At 42.4% G+C, this 25105-nt stretch overlaps 1 protein-coding gene across 2 annotated transcripts; it reads left to right on the top strand.

Moving 5' to 3' along the window:
• The first annotated feature begins 273 nt into the window (after positions 1–273).
• arhgef18a (rho/rac guanine nucleotide exchange factor (GEF) 18a) lies at positions 274–25105 on the top strand. 2 transcript variants are annotated; one of them, XM_080777776.1, is made up of 22 exons: positions 274–420; positions 4795–4853; positions 5374–5452; positions 6158–6251; positions 6948–7053; positions 8156–8296; positions 9745–10007; positions 12095–12220; positions 13663–13780; positions 14766–15020; positions 17205–17281; positions 17913–18091; positions 18493–18563; positions 19270–19449; positions 19842–19976; positions 20219–20337; positions 21042–21104; positions 21229–21276; positions 21513–21971; positions 22270–22588; positions 22955–23059; positions 23592–25105. In XM_080777776.1, exons 5-22 carry the CDS (start codon positions 6963–6965, stop codon positions 23762–23764), a joined length of 2922 nt encoding a protein of 973 aa, XP_080633902.1. In that variant the 5' UTR covers positions 274–420; positions 4795–4853; positions 5374–5452; positions 6158–6251; positions 6948–6962; the 3' UTR covers positions 23765–25105. The 2 variants fall into 2 exon arrangements, with proteins under 2 accessions (XP_080633902.1, XP_080633903.1); XM_080777777.1 differs by lacking the exon at positions 274–420 and having other exon boundaries at positions 4646–4853.

Raw genomic sequence — 25105 nt, 5'->3', positions numbered from 1 at the left:
CACTTACATGAACATTAACTTAACTTGTCACTTAACTGACATTATTTTCATTTCATTCATCGTTAGGCTAATTATATCGAACAAGGAAGCAATTATTCTCATTCTTTGCCAGTTCTTCGCAGTTGACTGCAGTGACTCTCTGCAAATTGGCCAACGTTCAAAAGAGCGACATCTGTAGTCAAAGAATTCGATAGGATAACCGATTTCGGTGTAACTGCTTGAGTTGGAGGGGGCTGGTCTGGTAGGTCTGCTGTGCTTGTGTGCACTTGTTCCTTAGAAGCATCACATGGTACTGTCTCTAGACAGAGTAAAAGTAGCGTCTGTGGATTGGAATGGAAAATAATAGTGTATAATGTCATACCTGGAACTGGCTAAACTTCTACACTTGTTTACTCTTCTGTGCTGTGTGTTCAACGATAGGTAAGAAGACATTTGTAACTTTGTTGTTGCTCGCGTTCGAAGGGACAATTAAGAGGCCATAAGGCACGTTTTAACATACATGTCATATGATACATGGCACATTGTTTTAATTGGGGACTGCCAGGGCTGACTGAAATAAATGATATAATATTGAATGGGCGACGGTTTGATCAACCGCTTTACGTTATGTCCGTTTCTGCCATGTTTTTTTTTCACCGACTTCAAACAAGTGAAACTGCCTAGTTGTGGCGTTTGTTTTTAAAGAAGCCGACGTGTATTGTAAGCTTAGAAGACCGTAAACGTAACGTTACTTTATATCCACATTTCAGTTGGATAACTTTAACTTTCTAATTTATTAATTTAAACAAAGCCTAAATAATCTGGTCTAGTTACTGTGTATTACTGGGTCGTTGTTGGCCAGAAACCCTATAGCCTCTGCCTGTTGATAATGATTTAATTTGACACTTGCAGTTGCAGTGCTCTTTTCAATAGGTAAGAATCCAGGTCAGTGCTCTCACTGTGCACCTTTGCATTCCTCACATTCTCCTCCCAACATGTAGCAAGGACTTTCACATGGTAGATCTTAAAGTTACACTATATTTCACCTAATGCCAGGTTTGGACTGGACTCTGGAGCCCCGGTTATTGAGAGATGTGGATTAAAGAATGTCGTTTAGACAAAATGTCTGACACTGGCATACACGCATGCCATACATGGTAGTATTTTAGTATAATTTATGTAGACCTGTATCCTCATTAATTTGAGGTAGCTGTGTGTGTGTGTGTGTGTGTGTGGGGGGGGGGGGTAGTGGGGGGTGCTCCAATACCATTAATATGTTTTCTTCGCCTGTGTCTCCCACGCCCCAGAACACCCCCACCCGCCCATCGGGAGGTCACATGCTTATAATTAGGGACTACTAAATTGAGGCTCTCGCACTGCTTCAACACACACACACACACACACACACACACACCCCTCACATGTGTAGTGTGTGTGGTACAGTATGTTTCAGTTAATGAGTAAACTGCATGTCAAGGCTACTAGGCTAGGTAAGAGCTGTCATGATGGTGCTAGTATGAAAGATTCTTTCTACAGACAGCTTTGAAACCACTGTGTGGATACATCTGTACTACAATCAGTCACAAGATATTATGACAGAGCGACACGGATCACTGACTGTTTTGTATTGGTTAGCTTTTATGATGTCCTCAAGCTAAAGGTTAGTTTCACGGCAATTAATCATTTAGGGCTTGCCAAGAAAAAGATAGTGTGAGATGCGTTATTTTTTATGCTAGTGTAGGGGCCGAGCTGTCTAGAAAGAGGTTTTGTGTGTATGCGTCTGTGTGTGAGGAGAGTGTGCTGGGGCCTAATCTCATAAACCACTGGAATGATCAGTGCCAAATGTCAAATTCTGCACATTTCTTTACACATGTTTTTATTGCTACTGCAGGTCTCATTTACTATGAAATCGTACATTTGTTTTAGTCAGTCAGTCACTCAAAATCCCCATACATGGGGAAAGCCCCCATACATGGTGCCCAAGTCTCGTGGAGATCCCTGATGTCATAGTAAATGCGACCTGCTTTTGCATTTTTTGGCCAGCATTGCAATTCTACATCTGACCTCAAAGCCTTAGATCTCCATGGATATACAGTAGTATGTCAGAACCTGTTCTGACATTCCATATGTTGATCCTTCCCCATCCTTCCTTCCTCTTCGATGTCTCCCTTTTCTTTCTTTCTCTCTCACCTTTATTTATACTCGGAATACAGTTGAGGGCAAGCCCTCATTTTCAACGAAATTGGAAAGAAATACTTTTAACTGGGAGTTTATGAGTGTTTCTTGGAAAGAAATAGTTTTAACTGGGAGTTTATGAGTGTTTCCAGGAGTTTTGCAAGACACGGTAGTTTTGAGAGGGGTCTATAATTATCTAAATCTTGCTTGTCACCTCCCTTGTGCAATGGTGTTATATGTGCTCTTTTCCAACCGCTTGATGAAATTGAAAGATAAAAAATGGGAGTGATCTGCTCTACAATAAGAGGTGCTGCTAATTTTAAGAAATACAGGTCTAAATTGTCCTCCCTAGTTGAGCTCTTTTGGTTTATGTTTAATAGTGCTTCTAGGATAACAGTGGCAGGGAGAATTGACCAGTTGAGCTACTGTATTTGTAGGAACATGGTTGGCAGCCTCGAGTGCAGGTCCTCTGTGTATGTATGGGTGACCAGGTGACCAGCTTCTGCAAAGTGTGAAAGATGTACATATTTCCATGGGGTCTGAGATTGAACGGTTGTTACAGATAATTTGTGTAGGTAGGTAGGGCAGCAGTTCTGGTGTTCTGAAGATAATTCACTGCCTTCCAAAATCTGCCTGCATTTCCCTGGGAAGAGACAATTAACTAGAGTTCTCAACAGGCCCGAGAATTAAGGCCCGGCACTCATCAAACCCTGTACACTCAAGAGAATATCGCCGCTACCACCCTTAGATCTCCATATATGGAGCTGACTTGTTGTTCTGACATTCCATATGTTGAATTGATCCGACCTCATCAAACCCTGTACACTCAAGACATGCTCATTATATATGGCCAGTACAGAATTCATTCCATGTTGATACTGACCCCATGCCAAAGCGCCAGCGCTCGCCCAGCAGTCTGCTGCAACGAGGCGGATGCATGCAGCCATGCACGCGACCTAGGCATTTTATAATAAATGTCAATGGCAGTCAAATCGGGCTGAAACCTTGCCCTAATATGGAAGTAAGTACTGATGTCATAGATTACTTCTGATGACTCACCAGCCGCATGAAGTCTGAGGTTTTTCTTAACTTGGCGAAATATCGAAGTCTCAATGTGTTTATTGGCCGGGTTGTTTTTACAAGGAATTTGGCAAGAATGTGAAAAAAATATATGGTATACACAGATGAGAGAGAAAGGAAAGTACTGATAATTATTTGGTATAAAATGCAAATATATTCAAACCAGTGTGAGCTTTGTGAACATTTATTGAACATGTAATGATGAGACAAGTCATGTATCATCTACTGCCCAAACCAGTTAGAATAGAAATATAGGAATGATTGTACTGAACTGTACAAACCAAATGGATCATGAATACAGGTTGATTTTGTTCCATAAACAAACACTCGGCATGTTCCAGTGTACAGGTGATTAGGTCCTGCGGTGTCCTAAGCGAAAGCCCCTGCCTTCCAGCCCTCAGTGGGATGGTTACCTGACAGACTTGCTGGGCTTGTTTTGTCTAGCCGTATTTCATGTTGCTCTCTCCACTCCCAGCCAGTGTTGTTTGGGTGTATCAGTCGAGGTGTGGCTGTCACTTCAGAGTCCAGACGAGGGGGCGGAGCTACAAACACAATATAGGATAACCCGTACCAAGACACCTGACCTCTTCTTACTTTCATACAGTAATAGGAACCTTTCTATATATGGACCTACTTTAAGAGATTGGTTTCCCGCCCAGGTATGCTGACATTTATCCTATAAAAAGTCGACTGCAATGTTCAAACCTGAAACAGGCGTTGAATTGACAGTGACTTGAGGTTTAGAAAGGTAAACAACTTAAGTGTTAGGATCCTTCTGACTGGAAGCATCCATGTCTGTGTACTTTGTGTGCACGTGTTGGGCTATGTGACATTTTCACAGCTCCTTTGGTCAAACAGTAATGTGTGTTTTGGGCGTGTCTTGTCATTCAACATGTGCTTTTTAGCTTTCAAATAATAATACGCTGCTACACAAGTACTGTAAGTCCTAACCCCAGTCCTCCTGTCTGTAATTATCCTGCATGGAACCAATTTGAAACTTAATTCATTTTCATATGCAGGGTCACATTTTGTCAAAGCCATAATGGGCTTTGCTACGTGTATTAGATTAGCCTATTTTTCCTACCCAATTTTAAAACGTTGGCCTCCCATAATTATGCTACTACTATCTCCTCATGTACTGTGTTTGCTCTGCTTCTGTATGATTCTTCAGAGGCAATGGTTGTAAAGGGTTGAGCTGACAATGATCAGTGTATATTGGAAACAACAGCTGCTGATTTTAGGTTGGCATGTGTACACAACAGAAGATACTGTAGGTTGAGGTTCAGTGCGAGAGCCTGCCAAAAACACACATGCATGAGCAGCCGCGCACACACACACACACACACGTCACACACATGCACGTCACACACACAGAGTAACTGAAAGCCACTGTTTGATCTGGACTCTTGCTCTTGGTTGGATTTTGACACGTTATTTTTGGTTTCTAATTAAACTGCCTTCCTCAGTGGCTTCACTGGTATTCCTTTTGGCATATTTTCCGCTTGTTTATTTATTATTTTCCGCATGTTTATTTATTATATATTTTTTCTGTTTCTAAAGTGCCACGAAGATGTTCAAGAAGAGTTACTTGCATTGAAAAGAGGAGAGAAAAAGAACAGGTAAGCCATTTTCATTTCTAGGTCATGTGAATGTTAGTTTAGGAAAAACTAGTGAACAACACAGGAAAGGTTCAAAGATCAGTTTAAATAATTCTTGTCATGCAATTACATCTGTCTCACTGTCAGACCTATAATTCCCACGCAGTGGAGATGTGTATCTTAGGGCAAAGAAGAAAGAAAGGGGGCCGATGACATCGTCATGAAACTCGTACCACTGAACTACTGTCAGACACACCCTGTTGGGCACCCCGTCTAAATCAATTAGCCTCTAGCAATGGTTAGCAATGCATAGCACGTTAATGTGTGTTATTTTTGCCATGTTTTGCTTCCTCCGAGGCAACCTCTCTGTCATGTGTCTTTGCCTTAGAGCAGGTCAGACTTGAGCTGTGCTGTCACAGTCTGCCAAACCAGTTCTCTCTCCACAGGGCCAGATTAGTTTTGAAACGAGCCTTTTGTTGGGATTCAGTACGGCGACAAGCACACTCTATGACTCCATCTGGTATTTTCTTTTCAAATGCAGAAACTTCACTGTTTGAAGGGACTTTGAGTGAGCACCAGTCCATAAAGCAGTAAGGGTTGTTGTCAGCAGCAAAGTGAAGGTAAGTCTAACATTCCTGTAGTAAATGTTCATCTTTGAACCTCTCAAATATGATCTATGTCTGTTGAAATGACTAATAATGAGTGTAATGTGGTTAGAACGTCAAGTATCTGTTTCTGGAGAGGTACTGCCTTCCACAAAAATCCCTCAACTTTGATGAGGTCATTGTAGCTGAGTGGGTAGAGAGTCCATGTGGTAATCAGAAGGTGGCGGAGCCAGTTTGTGTCAAAGTGTCCCTGAGCAAGACACTTAACCTCCTATTAATGCTCCTAATAGTTGAGATGGGTTAAATGTACAGTGACAAATACCCCAACAACTCAAGGATTAAATATATTATTATTATTTATGTTCGTACTCTTTCTATGACCGCTTTGGGCGGCCCTCCCAAACCAACCTTTAGGAGTCAGTAGTGCAGTGACAAAGAACACAATCCCCTGCCAGCTTCCCACCCGCATACACATACACAACCAAGTGTGCTCATTGAAGCACCTGGTCAAGCTGAATGCACCAGGTTTGAGTAATCGAACCCTATTTTTATGACCATCCCCTGTTTTTTTAGGGTATGTGTGTGAGAGATGAGGCACAATTCTAAGGCCACTTAATTTATATGGAAGTCCTCTTAGTTTTAATATGGAGCCGTTATCACCGCGTAGAAGACTGTCTCCCCATCACTTAATTCTGACCCTTAATATGCTTTTCCTCTCAGTCCTAGGGAGAGTGTTGCTCCCCCAGCCTTCAATGGCCTTTCCAGTGCTACCCCATTAGCACAGACTACTTCCACCCTTGAGAGCTAGTCCCAGGTTTGATATTTCACTTTCAAATAAATGTAAAATAATATATCTAAAAAACTCACCCTTAAGAAGAACATTCTAATGCATGAGGAGGCGGTGTGATATCCCTTTAAATGGTTAAGAGTCTAGACCTGTGTAGACTATAGCAGACTTATACACTGACACCACGGCGCGTATTCAGAGCGTCAAGCTGTGACTCCGCCCACCCCCGGGGGAAGTTGTGATTTGCTCTCGTTCACTGCGATGCAATTTGCGGCATTTCCAAAACAATATTGCGCAGAGTATAGCGATTATCAAACTTATTTGCAATGCCATACGTTGAAATATCTCTTGCCCGTGGACAAGGCACGCTACCTCCGCAAGTTAGATATTATCGGCATAGATGTTTTGTTTGTCCGTATGTCATTAAGGATTCGACCAAGTTGCATTGGCAGCCATAGAAAATTCTTACCCCGGGCTAAAAGCGGATGTGACGTTTGTGGGCGTTCCTGTCTAGCTTGGTGTCAGTGTATTGCGTTTTCTTTTTGTTGTTTGTATGTACAGTATATGGGGGCTTGGCAGTGTTTTGAGTAAAAGTCCATGCACGTGTGTACTGTATATGCATGAGTGCACCCATTTCAGTGTGTCTGGATGCTCGCATGCCATCCCCTTCCCCTGACATCACTCATTAACTATCAACCCTTATCTTCACCACATACCTTCAAGATTCCGTCTCAGCACATGATGGATGACACCGATGCCCTGCGATTCAAATTCTTTGACGACTCTGCGTCCCTGGCCCCCTCCACGGCTGAGTCCATCAACCTGGAAGGTCAGTTAGCCTTCTGTATGTAATAATGATCCGGGATGAGGGCCTGTTGAAAGGTCCCTGCTGTACCTCTTATCATAACGGCCTGTCAACCCTGAGCTACACAATCCCTGGTTGATGAGACTAGCTTAAGTGCTTTTGACTAGAGCCAGACTGCTGGATTTGGGGTTTTAGTCCCAATTGTAGAGAGTTCTAGATTGGTTTCCAATGTTTTGTCAAAATTTGTCAAATTTTCTTTTTGTTTTATCAATTTGAAAAACGTACTGTAGCATTATATTTTGAGAACATTTAACATATAAGCTAAAATACGTATACACTGTTAATATTATGAAAATAACATAACTTTAATTATACAAGGAGCGAGGAAAAATATAATATAAAATAACGTACACATTAATTGAACTTGACAAACTGAACTGAACTTTATTTCTTAAGCCAAAACATAACAGATCTAAATGTGTGTCGAGCCATGATGAAAATGTAACATGTGCACGCACATGGGACATTTTATGGTTTTCTTCTCTTTTGTTGTCTTATGTTTTTACTTTTTACATGTTATTGTTTTGCTTACATTGATAACACTTACATGCCAATAAGACATGTTTAAATGAATCAAGAAACCGCATGTACTGTAGAAGAAACCCATTAGTTTGTCATCTATTGTTCATTACTTTTTGTTATGCTTTAAAGGTAGAGTAAGTGATTTCACTTAATTCAAATATCACTTATTTTTTTGTTTTGTTGTGATAATCCTCTCTACTATAGAGTGTGCTGACCATATAAGGAGTTCCTCCCTGTCCCCAGTTAACCCCTGGGGGTCAAAAAACCTTAGGTTTCGTTTTTGACTCGCTATCCTGATTGGACGAAGGCTTAGGTCCCACAGCCAAAAACGAAACCTAAGGTTTTTTGAGTGAAATCACTTACTCTACCTTTAAGTGCGAGACATTTCACTGTTTTAAGACTTTTATGAGGAACACCTGTCAAACATTTAATATATTGTATAGTCGTCATAAAAGTATCTGATATACACATGGTAGTAATAATACATTGACTATTAACTTAAATATTGCGCAGCTGTATGACCGTCTTTCTACTCATTATCCAGATGGCCAATATTCAATGTTGCGCGATGAGCTGGAGGCTGATGCTGAGCACTTGGAGGCAGACTCCTGGAGTGTGGCTGTGGACCAGAACTACCTTAAAGCCCTGGACAAACGAGCTGTGAAAAGACAGGATGTCATCTATGGTAGGTATACGGCTCCGTTATGTTATAGTATATTGTTGCTTTCGGATAGAAACCTTGTTTAGTCTGTACAGTACATGTACAGTATGTGCAGTAATGCCGCAAAACATATTAAATGCTAAAATAATGCACTTGAAATATAGCTCCAATATGCAATTAAAACACTGGTCCTGACAGAATTATAGTGCTGTGGTTACCAGATGATTTGAGACTGACACCAAGACAAAAGGAAGATAATTATGGTCTTCAGAGTACAAAAATGTGAGTTCACATCACGAGAGTTATAGACCACATCGCTCTGTGTTTTGGTTCCTTTGTGTACTTGAAGTTACAGTGTACATGGAGTAGCATTCTGCCGCTTGTAGTTTGTCCAACAGAAAACAGTCCAGCTGCCTCATTCTTCATTCCCATTCTATCCTTCAACTCTCACCAACTGCATGGAGAACGCCAACCCCATATGTATTCTGCACTGTTGTTGTTTTATGGCACTGTGTCATTATTTATCTCCCTGTCCCTTTCCGTCCCATAGCTATCATGCCACACTGATTGGTCAACAGCTATATAGCCCTTGGGGAAGATACGGCTTTAACTTGCATTGATTGGTCAGCTGTCGGCAGCTGTACAGCAGCTGACCAGTGTCGGCTGGTCGCTCCTCTTACTCGGGTCAAATAATGCCTGTTTTTGGTATGTGATAAATTGTATTTTATATCCCAAATACGTGTGTTTAAGCACTCATAGACACGTTCCAATTAGGATATACCATGGGCTTTTGTGTAGTATTACTATTCCTAGTAGTATGTGGGTTGGAACAGCAGCGAGAAGAAGAACCACCGCTTACAAACCCACAGCTACTGTGCTTTAAAAACAACAAGTTACAGTATATCGATGCAAGGACTAGTGTTTGCCTGTCACTCTCATTGAGCATGCTGTTAAACAGCCAGTCTCCCTCTGGCTAAGTGTTCCCACAGACAATGAACCGCTATGCTGTAATGAATGTAAAAAGGAAGAGGATTAGAGCAATTACTCTGTAAAAGTGCATAATAACGGCATGGTAAGAAGCAGAATTGACAGTGCCTGCTATCTTGGTGATGGATAATGACTTCATGACCTCAGACAGACACTTGGGACAACCACACCTATACTCTAACAATGACCTCCATGACAGATGCAATTCCTTTTTTTTTTTTTCAAGCCATGTCTAACCAATCGAGTTGCATGGGAACGCATTTGTTGTTTAGCACAGTGCCCTGAGGGAGGGGAGTAGTACTGGTGAGTTATGTGGCATCTATGATGCTGTTCATGTGCGGTAATAACACCGTCTGCCACTGCTGGCCACCAAGCCATTTAACTGGAACACTTTTATCATAAACACACACAAACAGCCAGGTGCCCATTATTTGAAAAAGCCGCCATGACGAAGAATATACTCTCCCTCTGATTCTCCCCCCCAGAGCTGATTCAGACGGAGATGCACCATGTGCGGACCCTCAAGATCCTGTTCTACGTCTACATGCACGAGATGAAGGAGACCCTGCAGATGGACAAGGACAAGCTGGAGCGACTCTTCCCGGTGGTGGAGCATCTGCTCGCGCTCCACCAGCACTTCCTGTCCTGCCTCAGGCGGCGGAAGGCGGAAGGCGCCCAGGAGCAAGACGCCGTGACCTCCGCAAACAACTATCAGATCACACAGCTGGCGGATATCCTCCTCTCTCAGGTAAGGCAAGGAAACGTAACGTGAATTGCGATGACATGACGAAGGGGAAAGATAACCCTTTGTCATGATACTTGGATGGAAAGAAATTACACTTTTTTTTTTTTTTTTACCTTGTTGAAGAACCAAGCTGAAAATATTTTGTCTTTTGGGAGTCTTTGACAATGGGTCAAACGTGTATCTATTAGGCTTCTACCAACTCTGTTTGGGCACTTTAAGGTGTGAATAATTTGGTGTCTCACCATTCGCTTTGAATTAGATTCTTCATTGGGGTCATGATTTAATTAATTTCTCGATTCAGAAGGATTCGCAATCAATTTGATCTCTATTAATTCTTAACACTTTCAAATACATAGACATTGCTGTGAAAATGTATGTCATTCGATGTTCAGTTATTATCTGCCGATTGTTGATGACTGAGGTCAATATCTGTTAGCTATGACAATTTTACATACAGGTACTTCAATTCACAATATCAACATCGTCCCCAGTCCATTTACCTTTACAGTTTGCAAATGAATACAATATCAACATCGTCCTCAGTCAATTCACCTTCACAGTTTGCAAATGAATACAAAGAACATCCTCACTTAAGGAACCAGTCGGACAGGACGGTGAGAGGGAAACATGAGGGATCAAAGCAAGTGTTGCTGTAGCTTTGTGGTTACTGTGAATTATTAATGATCACATCGCAGACCAATTTTCACTCCAGCCTATAAAAGTGTCTGTGAGGAAGCCAATGTGACGCAATGTATCCGTCTGGGGTATGTATGGGATGTATGCTATTGCTAGTAGCTTCTTATTTTTGATTGGCGCTAGCCCTTCCAATACATGGCTTCTGAAGACTAGGTCCTGCGCTAAGCTACTGCGACTGTAGCTTCACCCCCCACCCACACTGCCACTCTGTTCAGTACAGGTGTACTCAGGCCCTGAGTCTGAAGGGAAGTGCTGATGGGGGTGTGTGTGTGTGTGTTTTACTCTCTGTCCTCATGGCCCTGGAATGATGCTGTGTCACTGGCATAATTGTACCAAGGATACATTACATACCTAACCGCTGTGGTAGTTTCACTGGTAAAGGAAGTAAATGCGTCTGTGTTTCATGTTTGTTTTATTCTGTCCAAGGGTTCCATACCACGCCACTGATATATGAGAAATCAGTGGACTCGGTGGCTGCTCATATTGCAGTTTTGCTTCATGAAATGACTAGTTTAATAATCGTGTGATATACATTGCAAAACTCCCATTACATATCCAACTAGAAAGATTCTAAGTGGAGTGCAGTGCATGCCTCCATCAAAACAATTCAGTTGTCAAGAAAGATATGCCATTTCCGACTGAGATATGACATATATATATTTATGATATATTATATCATTTTGACATTGGCCTTTTTGAACCAAAAGTCAATGTGTTCAGATCAAGCTACTGATCATTCCCACAAATTGCCTGAGAATCCACACAAAAACATGACCCTTTCCTCCTCCGTTAACTAAATGTAAGCTAGCTAGGTGGGTGCTTTCTTCGTTTTTTGTACATGGTCGCAGTGATCTCCTGTTCTCTTTATGTAGAAAAAGAAGCTGTGTCATGCAATCTGTTTGACATTTCGGTGGTTCAGAATTCCTTCCTAAAATGACACCCAGCGACTGTAATTAACCTCAACATGAGGAGAACTGAGAACTGAGCTGTTCTGTTCTCAGATGTACATTGATATACAGAGCTGTAGTAGGAGGACCAGTGTCTCAGTTTACATAAAGCCTGATAAACCATCAGCAGTTTTCATTTACTAATAACAAATGCCACAACACACAATCTGGCAGTATAGTCTATTTAATTAGAATTTCAATCTCGTTTGTTTACCCCACAGTCACTGATACTAAAATCGAATGTTTTAATTTTAATTTTTCTATGAATCTGTGACTTGACACGCATACTGTTATAAAAATATTTTGAAAAATAATTTCAATCTGGATATGATTGTCTGCTTATTAAAGCAAATCTATTAATCCACCATGCATGTTGGTTAATACTAGGACTAGGTTCATGTGTTGAGACTTTATACAAATCCCATTTTCAACCAGACATTTGAATAGTTTTCAGGTGACCTTGGAGAGAACATGAAGGATTGCTACGGCGTTTTCTGCAGCAAGAACAGTGACTCGACCAGTGTGTACAAGGAACAGCTCCAGAACAACAAGAAGTTCCAAAACCTCATAAGAGTAAGTGCTCTGTACTTTGTGCCCAGTTTATAGGGTGCATCACCGTGTTCACAAAGTTAATTTGTCCTACAGTACGAACTAGGTACTTTAAAGCGCTTTAATCCAAAGCGCGCATTACGTTCACCCATTCATAAACATTCATACACTGATGGTGGATGAAACCATGCAAGGCACCAACCTTCACACTGAGAGCAATTAGGGGTTCAGAGTATTGCTCAAGGACACTGAGGGAGTGAACTGAACGAACTTGGAACCTAGCTGTTCCCATCCAGCTGCTCTACCGTCCACTCTACCCCTGAACCACTGCCGACACAGACAGTGAATGGTTGTGGTTTACTATAAAAGATGGGCAGGCCCTACTCTGGGTCACTGTAGGATTGTAGGTTAGAATGGACAAAATGAGAAACCTCTGTGATAATTTGGTGCATGAGGTGATCATGTTTGCTGCACTGTTTAAGATGTGGGCATTTTCCATGTAGAAAAATATTTATGTTTTACAGAGACTGGTGCTAAAAGCAGATAAAGAAGTCAGGAGTTCACACACTGCAGGTCTTAATTAAGCACCAGTACTGACATTTTGAGGAGACATGCAGTCTGAAGAAGAGCCTGTCTGCTCAAAGTGTGACTACTTTCCCTAATGGGACTGTTCAAGGGTAGCTACTGGGACGTAAGTCGGGACTTGATTACCCCCGGCTGGGTCACCTGAGTGAGGGGTATGATGTTGCCAGCCCCGAAACGCCTTAGGATACATCAATGAGGGATACGTATTACGTCCCAGGTACATCCATGTGCTGTATTTTTTGTTTGTTTTTGCGTCCAGTAATAAACATTAAAGTATGTGGTTGAAAACAACTTGCCCAGAATTAAAAGTACTGTACAATACAAGTTACCAACAAACCAAAGATATTCTGCACATCACCATGATGATTATGGCTTAAAGTTTACCTTGACCTTGGCGTGCACGGCATGCAGAGCAGTGTCTCGGAACACATAACTTGGTGTCTTACCCTAAAGTGTCTGTAGCAGCAGGCCACATATTAGTAGTATAGTATATTTAATAGATAGCCTATCTCCTGTTTCTTTAGTGTGAGCTGTGAGGCAGCTTGATGTACAAGTACATCCCCTGGACATGACGCTAGTATGTCGAAGGGATCCAACGATGATTGTGCCAAGTAGGGAGGCACTGGGTCTGGGTCCCATTTTTCAGAGTCTTTGGTATGACCCTTATAACACGATGGGAACTATGCACTTTTAACTGTGATAATAAAGATGATTCTGACCCGGCCGGGGATCGAACCCTGACCTCCCAGTCATTGGGCGGATGCCGGACACTAACCACAGGGCCACTGAGCTGGACATTGTTGTACATAATTGTGCAATCCTATATTAAAAATGTATATGAATTTAATGTGAGTTCTTTTTTTTCTTCATGTATTTAATAGAGAATCGGTCAGTCACCCATTGTGAGAAGACAGGGTGTCCCTGATTGTTTTCTTTTGGTGACTCAACGCATCACAAAATACCCTGTCCTAGTGGAGCGCATTATACAGAACACTGAAGGTAAGTACTGTATAAATGTCATCTGCATTTAAGTTCCTCCCTCCTCTACAGATAATGTCACTGCAACAAATATGGTTTTACGATCACCACCAGGCTGGGAGATTATGATTTTGCCTGTGTGTAACCACTGGACCAATTGGCGTTAAACATTTGCAGTGCACCCACACTCCTAGTACTGTAGGTCAAGGAACTTAAGGAAGCTGCTTTACTTTTGGCTGTTATTTGGACATTTCTTTCAAGAGGTTGTAGTGTCATTTGTACAGGGATTACAAGGACTTGATTTGTACCTACTGGAAGTTGGCTCTTGATTAGTACCAATCCTGTCCAAACTAACTTTGGATGTATGTAGACCCCTGGATGTATGTAGACAGCTGCCAGCCCTGAAGTAAACAGCATTTCTATATTTCTATATTGAGGTCTACTTGGTCCCTTGAGGCAGCGGTGGCCGAACGGTTTGCGGAGCGGTCTTGATATCGGAAAGGTCGCTAGTTCGTATCCCCGGACCGGCACGTTAAAATGACCACAGCTGAAGTGCCCTTGGACAAGGCATTGAACCTCTACCATGACATGTTCTATGAGCAGGGCCTACCATGAAATGTTCTATGAGCAGGGCCTACCATGAAATGTTCTATGAGCAGGGCCTGGCTGTAAACAAGTTCTTAAGCCTAGTCCAGTTACCCTGTGTAAACATAGTACCTTTCCTTTTCCTTTCCCTTCCTTTTTTCTCCTCTACACCAAATCTCTTCATAGAAAGTAACCAATGTGAGCTTATAGATCTGCTCATTTCAACAAATATTAGCTTTTTGATTTTTTGTAACCACATGAACCCTAGTGTTATTGCTTTATGAAACGACGCTAATTTATTTTTGACTGAATTGTGGTATATACATTTTCCGTACATTTTGAGTGATTTGATTTCAGGTAGTTCCTCGCAAGTCCCTGTTTTAACCTCCTTGGTCCTCATGTCTCCCCATCCTCTCTCCAGTCGACACAGAGGAACACGAGTCCCTGGTGACGGCCTTGGCTGTGATCCGAGACACCATCTCCCAGGTGGACGCCTACGTCAATGACTACAAGAACGCTGTGCGGCTGAATGTCATCAGCCGCAGCCTGGAGCCCAAGTCCCTTGGTCGCCTGAAGGGTGGCAGACTCTTCCGCGGAGAGGACCTGGTCCAGGGAGCTAGAACACTGCTACATGAGGGCGCCATCATTTGGAAAGCAGCTTCGGGCAAAAACAAAGGTGGGCACTGGTCAAACCCTCCCTGACCGGGGAGTTGACTTCAATGTTGCTTAGTTAGAGCGATTTCAAGAGTTATATTCAATTTGTGGGATTCTTATCTGATTTGTATCATAGATACTGTATAATACAGTACATGTGTTTACCGTCCTAATTGTTTTTTTTTTTGAGGGGATGCTACCCTCCTATGCCCGGGTTTGTGTAAACACAAACATTGACTGATGATTGGCTGATCACCCCATAGCGATGATTTGATTGGCTGAGCAAAGTACATATTGAAGCTAAAAGTGAGGATGCAAATTGTGATTGGCCAGAATGAGATATGTGATGTATGATGATAAGAGCTTCAGACAGTGATTTTCTTGTTTAAATAATAATCATCATCATCATCATACTATAATTCAGTCTATCTGTGTGTCTGTGTGTCACTGTGACTGCAGTAGCTCCTCACTGCCTGCACCAATCACTCCCACTTTTCACACAGGCATTGACCATAATAATATGGAGGTCTTAACGATTTGACACATTAATGATTAATAATGAATTTATTAGTGAATTAAAAATGCGAAAACGCACCCAGGGCGCAGTACCCCCCGTGGCCACAAGGGCGGGGGATATCTCACAACGGGTAAGGGCTAGTGAGGGCAATCGGTGAAACATGTAAGCTACCATTGTGGTTGGCTTAGATTTTATTTAGCCTTGGTGTTGACTGAATAGTCCCGGTTATTAATCAAAGAAACCAATTCAGTCAGCCAACTTGAATTGAATAAATATACTTATAATGCTGCGTTCACACGGGCAGATGCAAAGATACCGTCTACCATTCATTTTCAATGGAAGCTAGCGACATGAAGATACATCTGACATTCGTAGCTACTGCAACAGCTGCAAAGCTACATAAAAGTTGAGCTGGTTTCAACTTCAGCTACAAAGATACAAAGCTACAAATACGCTGTGTACTGTCACTTTGCATCTTTGTATCTGTGGCATCTGCCAGTGTGACTGTGAACGCAGCATTAGAATAATATTTGAGCATAGATATCTGACACAGTCTGGACAGTGACACATGGGGAGTTTGAATGGGGCGGTACAACTGTGGTTTGGGCTTTAGGCGGGCTCAGGGAGGACAGAACCTCCCATGGAGCAGCAGATCTACAAGCTCATAGCGCGCCACCGAGTGGTCTGCTATTTTTGAAAAATCTACTGACATAGAAACATCTTTTTCAGAAAACTGTCAGGATGTAGAAGACATTTTAGAATCTGATCTCAGGTCAAAATGGGTTAAACCAGATGGGTGTGAGTTTTACACCTGTCTTTTGAAAAATCTACTGACATAGAAACATATCTTTTTCAGAAAACTGTCAGGATGTAGAAGACATTTTAGAATCTGATCTCAGGTCAAAATGGGTTAAACCAGACGGGTGTACACCTGTCTTACACCTGTTAGTTTGCCTCTACTGATGATGTGTTGTTGCAACACTAAGTCAGCTCAGTATGAGAGGACTGGCAGGTTCAGAGGTTTGGTGCATACATGTGCTTGGCTGAGGAGGAACTGGAGAGACTGAGCGCCTCTAGCAGAACGACCGTATGACCACGATCTATAGAATCAACCCTCGAGTCATGGCCCTATGGGAGCCATGGGGTCAAATATCAGCATTAGTGGTTAGGTTTTGTTAAAACCGCAGCACAAAGCAGAACAACAGCATACATATGTGATTTAATACCGTTGCTGTGGCATCGAGTAACATGGAAGTTGATATAATTGCAAGTATCCTTTTACAAGACGGCTCAAATTGGGAAGCAATAAATCTAAATAACTTTTGTTCACACACACACACACACACAAAATTATATATTTTACTGTACAATGTTTGAGGTGGTATTATTCACAGCAGGGAATTCTACAATATTGTGTGCTACTGTGCTTTGATATAATGTCTCTACAGAGATTAAGCGTTAACTTAACATATTATAAACACTTCCCTCGCAACCCTTTTAGTGCTTTTATGACTCATTTTTATACATCAACGAATCGATTAGTCACCTCACTTGTAGAATATCAGATCTACAAGCGCTGAGCTTGTATGTAGAATATAGGTTCACAATAGTTTAAATCGATTAGTTTGACAACCTGCTGCATCTCTAGTATGACATATTGATACGATTGTCTCCATATCCTGCTCGCAGACATCCATGCTGTGCTGCTCACCGACGTGCTTCTGCTCTTGCAAGAAAAAGATCAGAAGTTTGTATTTGCTACTGTGGTGAGTTCTCCAACGATCATCATCTGACTCGCTTGCTTTGCGTGGCAAAATGTCATGCATTCACATCTGCTATAACAATTTATCTGCTGTTAATTGTACATTATCATCATATTATTTAATAATACTGTGTGCAATGTGTGAAATAACCATCATTGTCTTACCTAGACCCACAGTAACATGTTTAAACCATTAAAAACGGGAAAGCAGTTTTTTTTATTTTTGCATTGGCTATTCAAAAATAGCAGATGTACAAGCTCACAGCGTGTCACTTTGTGCAGTGATGCGAGCTTTTACATCTGCTATTTTTTACATTTTTGAAAAATCTTGAAAGAACTACTGGTTTACCCCCGGGCGCGTTGCGTCTCCGTCAAAAAATTAACCGGGGCAATTTAATGCAGTCACGCAACGCAATGCAACGCGGGCAGTGGAGCCACCCTTCATTGATTAAAAAGGGAACATTCCCTGAGGCGCCCGGTGGAGCCCCGGTGTTACAAGGCATTTATAGAATCTGCCTCAGATCTTAATAGGTTAAGACACTGACTTCTATTTACTATTAATGTCCTTAAGATGATGAATCCTGCTGGTTGTTATCGTTATCGTTATCATGGATCTTCTCTCCCGCTTGCTGCAGGACAACAAGCCATCTGTAATCTCCCTCCAGAGGCTAATCGTCCGGGAAGTGGCCCACATAGACAAAGCCATGTTCCTCATCTGCGCCTCCTCACAGCTGCCGGAGATGTATGAGATCCACACCAGCTCCAAGGCGGACCGTGACACTTGGATGACCCTGATCCGAGACGCTGTGGACAGGTAGGCTGGACGGAGGGCTTTTTAGAGTGCTGCCCACAGAGGAGTGCAAAGAGGGGAGACGTTAGGGGTTAAGTGTCTTGCTCAGGGACACTTTGACACATTGCTGAGGTCCTGAATCGAACCTGGGACGTTAGGGCTCTGACATATTCAGCATATGGCTGCATATGGCTCAGTTTTGCTCACGTACGGTAATTCAGAAAACGACATATTTGTGTAGCCGATTCTAAACTCTACTGTGTGTAATCACTGTCCCAAACAATGAGGTAAACAATGGAAATGAAAATAAGGGCAAAAAAAAGAAGGAAAACAACAATAAAATAGTAAAATATTTTTGCATTTGAACCAGGTGCTACATTGTGGTTCACATGGTACTTAAAGTTAATTATACTGGTGTGTTCCAGTTGTCCAGAGGGAGAGGAGGAGCTGTACAGTGAGCAGGAGGCCAGAGCCACCAGGCTCAAAGAATTCCAGGGTAAGACATCGAAACTTGACCTTTTCTATCAGATATCGGTAGTCTTCCAGGGTTAAATACTTTTGAAAGGATTTAATAAAGAAGAAAGAGGAACTAACCAGGTGCTCAATGGAGGTAGCAGGATGTGATGATGATAAAAAAGTGCTCATACGGATCAAAAAACGGAATCAAAACATGATAAAAAGAGAAGGATCCAGGCACACAAGGTTAAAAAATGATGAACGCCTTTATTAAATTAAAAGGCAACTGCCAACATGTTTTGACCTAACAGGTCTTCATTCGGTCTTCATCCTTGCCTTGATGAAGACCTGTTAGGTAGAAACATGTTGGCCGTTGCCTTTTAATTTAATAAAGGCGTTCCTCATTTTTTAACCTTGTGTGCCCGGATCCTTCTCTTCTTATCATATAATTTATTTTTATAAATAATTAATTTTTTCCCCCCTCACAATTGCAACTTTATTTCTCAGAACAATTCAGTGCTGAGGTTGGAAGTTTTTTTCCTGATAATTCTGACTTGGAACATTTTTATAACCTTTTTAATAACATGCCTCACAGTACCATGTGTATACCTTTTTAATTGGGAGACTCTTTTTATTGGGAGCGCCATTGTTACATGTATGCTAAGTTTGCCAAAACGTAATCATGGATTGACGTGCGTGCATGTGTGTGTGTGTGTGTGTGACTATGTTTGGTGGTCTTCTCCCAGAGCAACTGACGATGAGGGACACCCAGATAGTGCAGAGTCTGACAGAGAAACTGCAGCTCTTTGCCACGTACGGCCAGGCCATTACCGGTCTGGAGACCTCCCGCACCAGATTGCTGCTACGCGGAGATGCCTCCGACCTCCAGCAGGGGGAGACTCTGCTCAAAGGAGCCATCACCGAGGGTAGGTGGAGCAAGACAATAACCTGTCTGCATTCAGAGCTGGGTTGAATAGCGGTGAATGCATATAAAGTGTATATTTGTTTTAATCTGCTCCCGTGACTGTTGCCAGCCATAGGAAAGAAAGTCTGAATACTTAAATCAAATATGACTCGTCATAGTGGTCATGGTCTGCAGTTGTTCTGTAGACCCTGTTTTCAATTGTGACTCGGGTTAAACTGAAGCAAATCTTAACTTAAATCTGATATAGAGCATTCTCAATTATTTTGTTACTATATGAAAAACACTCTTATCCAATATTTTCCAATATTTAATATTCTTGTGGATTGACTCAATGTGGATTTCCATCGAATTCGGTTCTCGCCATTCCTGACTTGTCTGGTCTTGTGTCCACAGTGGAGAACCTGCAGAACATGCTGATGTCAGAGATGAGAGATTGTCCACAGGAGGACCAAGGCCATGGAAGCCATCTTAAGAGGGCACAGACCTTTGCAGGGTTTGACAGCAGCCCCTCTCTCAGCCAGAGTCACAGTAAGCCTGACTCTCTTGATTATCCCATTAGCCTACTGTAGGTGAATGGGAATGCTGCAGCTGGAAGTCAGTGTCCAGTTCCCCAGCAGCCTCCGAGCCAGCTTGCTAGTTACGCTAGCATACTCATACTGTCTCTAAACCTTATCCTTGGAGCCACAACAAATTTTGTTGATGGTAAAAAGCTAGGAATCCTACACAAATGTTGTATTACTATAATGCATAACATGATTTTACCTTCCCAGATGAAAATGTAGCTGAGAGACCTGGTAGTGCAGAGGGCAGTCCCTTGGAGAGCAGTAGCCAGGCCCCCTCTGACCCCCAACTCCAGGAAATTGACTCCTCTGAGAGCCAGGAACTGTCTGTAAGTGAATATCCTGGGAATTTGTGTTTTATAATGGTCGTGTCTGTAGCAGCACTAAATGATATGAGGAATTATGAAATTACGTTTAATAAACCCTATTCTGAGTTCCAGAAGTTTTCGCCAGCTCCCGCATCACAAACTGGAGGGGGCCGGGGAAAGGAGAACTTAAACCCTTACCCTATACTAAGTCTTAAGATGCAAATAGCCGATCAACGCATTGTGAGCTTGTAGATTTGTGTTTTTGAGGGCTATGCCCAGCTTTGTGTGAATCATAGCAATGCTTTGGTTGGCTGAGCACGGAATTGAGATGATTTGATTGGCTAAGCAAAGTACGTATTGAGGATAAAAAGTGAGGGCAGAATAGACGTAAATTGCGATCAGCCGGAATGAGATGATGTTTGATTATAAGAGCGCCTCTCACTTGACACAGGTGTGATTATTTTATTCACTGCAGAGATCTTTGCACACTGAGCCATTTCTGTTATTGGTCAATCCGTTTTTAACATATCTGAAGACACGCAGAAATCAACCTGGTTTTGAATAAAGAAATTAAAAATGCACACACTCTCTCAGCCACTCCTCGAATGTAAATTCAATTTATTTTCGTGTAGATAAAACTGACTGTGCAAGGGGATTAGGATCAAATAATTCATACAGATGTTGAACATGGAGCACTTACTGTACATTACCATTTCTATTTCAAGGCTGACTACGAGCCCCCGGTGACATGTTGGAACTCCACCTTCAATTCCGTGCACGAGGAAGAAGTAGGACATTTTAGTTTTGATCATTCTGTTTTTCTCTTAATTTCATTTAAATTCACAAGGGAATGTACTGCATAATATAACCCTTTAATTCCTAGTCTGCAAATGTATCTCCTTTTCTCTTTAGTTATTCGATAAGGTGGTAATGCTTTCACAGAGGCTATACAGCTTGCAGGTAAGAGACGGCACATTACTCTGATATCAATATTCATACCCTTAAATCTCCGTTGGTGTCGTTCCTAAAAGTTTCTAATGCACAGTACTTCTTTTACTTAACTGAACAAATCCAAACCACGATTATGATTTTCCTAACATTATCTTTTACTTGAACCTAACTTACTGCATATCATTATTCAAGCTTACTTATTGAAGCCATTTAAATTACTTTACATTTCACGCGCACACGCACAGGCCATCATCGCGCAACAGGACAGCCACCTGGAACTGCAGCGCGTGTCACTGTCGGAGCGCGAGCGGCCCGCCCGCCACCGCGGCAGCATGCTGCTGGAGCAGGAGAAGCAGCGCAACCTCGAGAAGCAGCGCGAGGAGGCGGCCAACTTCCACAAGCTGCAGGCGCAGCACCAGCAGGAGCGCAAGCTCTGGGAGAAGGAGCGGGAGCGCCAGCGCATCCAGGCCGAGGTGCTGGGGGAGCAGCTGGTGTGGCGGGAGGAGGAGTGCCGGCAGCTGGAGGAGCGGCTGGCCGAGGAGCGCGCTGAGCTGGAGGACAACCGGGAGGCCTACCAGCAGGACCTGGCCACGCTGCGCGAGGCCAAGCAGAAGGTGGAGAAGGAGAACGAGTGGATCGAGCAGCAGCAGAAGAAGTTTAAGAAACAGCTCGGCATGCAGGGCCACTACGACAACCATGGACAGGTGATGCACTGTGTTTGATATTCATAATATATATAATATAATATAATATATGGGTGGGGCATTAATTTCCAACGTGCATCGTTCCAAGTAGGCCAGTGCCAAATGGACACCGCTGTAAAGGCTTCAACGGGCACCACTAGTTATTAATTAAAGGGACTTCAGTCTTCGGTTGCAGTTGGACTGCAACTTATTTCAGCTTTAAATTGAAGTCATTCATTGTGTTTCATATATCATTTATTTGACAACTCTTCCTATCCTTAGTATCCTATCATTTATTTGATTCATTTTCCTATCCCAGCCTCAGGGATTGTCATACTACCACTCGTTCCGAAGCGATGTGGGAGGTAGAGGGGGAGGTGCCTTGATGTCAAGCCCCAAGTCCCACCTCCGCATACCCACCATTGAGCTGGGTGAAGTGCCCCCGGTGCCTCCCCGCAAGGAGAGCATCAGCCCCCTGCCTGTCAAGGCTGAGGTGCCCATGCACCTGATCAGCACCACCAACCAGTCCCACAAGCCCGGGGCTGTGCAGCAGCAGATCCCCACCAAGCTGGCAGCCCTCGGAGGCAAGGGGAAGAGCTTCAGGACCAAAGGCTCCCATCAGAGAACGCACAGTGCAGGTCAGGAAGACACAGCTGTGTTCAAATAATCTCATCTCATTTCAGTAAGGTTTAATCATAATGTTTAATCGTAATGTTTAATCATATTTTTAGCCTTTCTAAATCAATTTATTCGCAATCTTATTGGACTCGATATCCATGCGCTCATAACATATCTCAATGTTCATTCATCATAATTGTATGAAAAACGGGGCTGCTGCTAAGCTTGACTTTTGGGCAATATGGCCAGTGGGCAGCCAATCACAGACTTGCATAATGTGAACACTATTAGCTGGCTGAAATCATCCATGGATAACAAATGGCACATGTCCATGCATGCAGTATCACAGACATTAGCCTTATTGTAGTTTGTCTTTCCTCATCCAGCGTCTATCGACATGACTCAGATGAGCCCCATCAGAGTGACTGGTAAAGAGGGAGGGAGTCTACGAGCCAAAAGTAACCGCAGTCCCCAAAGGATCCATCACTCAGGTACTGGTAAAGTCCATGAACACAACTTGTATTTGGCAGCGGCTCAATTGTTCTTGGTGGCAGTTATGCCATTCTTTTTAAATGTTCTAGCTAAAACAAAGTGCAGTTAATTTGAGAATTCAAAAATTATAGTTTAATGTGTTTAATTCGCCGTTTTTTTTATAATAAAAAAAGAGCGGATTGGTTGCGGACCTGGTGACGAGGCCGTCGCATTATGATGACGAAACCGGAAATCAAGCCATGCTCTGGGCTGCTAGGGCTTCTGGGAAAATGAGTTCAATGCAAGTGAACGGCTGGTTTGTTTGGACTACAACATGCTGTGGAGGCTGTGTTCAGCTCGCATCGTAATGACATGTTTTTCTCTTCAACAACAAACCATGGGACTATTTTCCGCCGATCAAAGCTGCAAATACTTCGGCGTATGCTCCAAAGCTAATAAGACAATCTAGGCAGCCTAGGTAGGATGAATTTAAAGCCCCGAAAGTGTTAAACAAAAACCACTCTGCTTCATTGTGTGCCCTTCTCCATACAGTGGATCGTTTCACTCCTCCAGGACCAGCCGGTGTGAAGGGCTCTCAGTCTTTCAGTGTACACAAGAGGAGCAGCGACATGCTCCCACCACCACCACCTCCTTTCCCCAAAGACGTACCTTCTTTCCCCAAAGACGTGATCAAAAGGGAAAAAGAACGCGTAATATTCCTTTAGAAGTGGGGCGGCTGGGGGCCAGACGCCATGTTTCTGGACGAGGACCCTGTGTGTGTGAAGGGTGACGCAGATGGACAGTTGGAATTATGCAAATCTGCTTTTAAGACTTTAGGAATGGTTCCATGTTCAAGATGAGGAAGTATTCCATGTTCAAGATGAACTGTAAGTATGTATAGTAGGAACGTGTGTTCATGCTAAACAATATCATGATGTGTTATAATTATTATTAATATTGGAGAACTTGATTTCACAGCTCCACTGAATGTGAAGAACAAGCTCAGAGGTACCACTGCCCACGTTTTTTTTTAGAGATGGTGTGCAAAAATGAAGTTATTTAAGCAGAAAAGGAGACATTTTTACCAATATTATACATGATTATTGGGGCATACACTGTAGTTATTGTAAACAAATTTGAAATATTACTATTCACTTTTGTATTGCCAAAGTCTGTTCCCAGGAGTTTTATCTTTTTGTAAAAAGAAATGAAATTGGGTCATGTCTATAACCATTTGGCACTCATGTCACCATTGTTTTTTTTTTTAATTGAAGCTATGGTATTGTGAGGAAAGTGCACAAATATTACTGTGTTTATGTTGATGTAGAGTGGCAATCGCATATTTCAGAATGGTCAGGACGCTCTTTCAGTCAAACCATGTTTCTGTTGTAATTGGTGTCTCTGAAAGAAAGTTTTTGTACACTTGGTAAAGGGGATATTTTGTAAATTTCCCACTGTGAAAGGTGACTGAAATGTCAATTTCACAATATTAACACTCATCGGATAAGTTTTCAGTTGCAGCTACAGTAGATGGAGTTGCTTATAGCGTTTGAGAGACTACTGGATTTGGTCCCAAGTCAAAATGTGGATTGCTATGTTAAACATGTTTAAGGAATGAATGTTGTAAATAATGCATTAGCATTTAGTTCTTTCATTTTTAAAATCTACTGATGTCCTGCTACTGAGTTTCCTATCCCCAGCAAATGGGTCGTGGAATAAAACTGTTACAGATTCCAAAACTTTGAGTTATTTATTTTTTTAATCAATGAAGGACCCAAAGTCAGGTGTGCTGGTAGCTCAGAGCACAAAAAGTTCTAGTAGTAAAAATCACACCTGTGTGAAGTGAGGGGCGCTCTTATCATCGTACACGTACATCTTCTTACATTCCGGCCAATCAGAATTTGCGTCCTCACCATCGTCTTCAATGTTTGTTTACACAAACACTCAAAGCTGGCCATTTATTGTCAATGGCATTCAATGTTTGTGCTAGGACAATGGTTGTGTTTACACAAACACCCAAAGCTGGACATAGGAGAGGCTAGTTCCCCTCAATGAAATGTGGGGAT

Source organism: Protomyctophum bolini, assembly GCF_963924005.1.
Source record: "Protomyctophum bolini genome assembly, chromosome: 12".
Classification (NCBI taxonomy): Eukaryota; Metazoa; Chordata; class Actinopteri; order Myctophiformes; family Myctophidae; genus Protomyctophum; species Protomyctophum bolini.
Note: the sequence above shows the minus strand (reverse complement) of the source record. Positions and strands in the feature narration are given on the sequence as shown.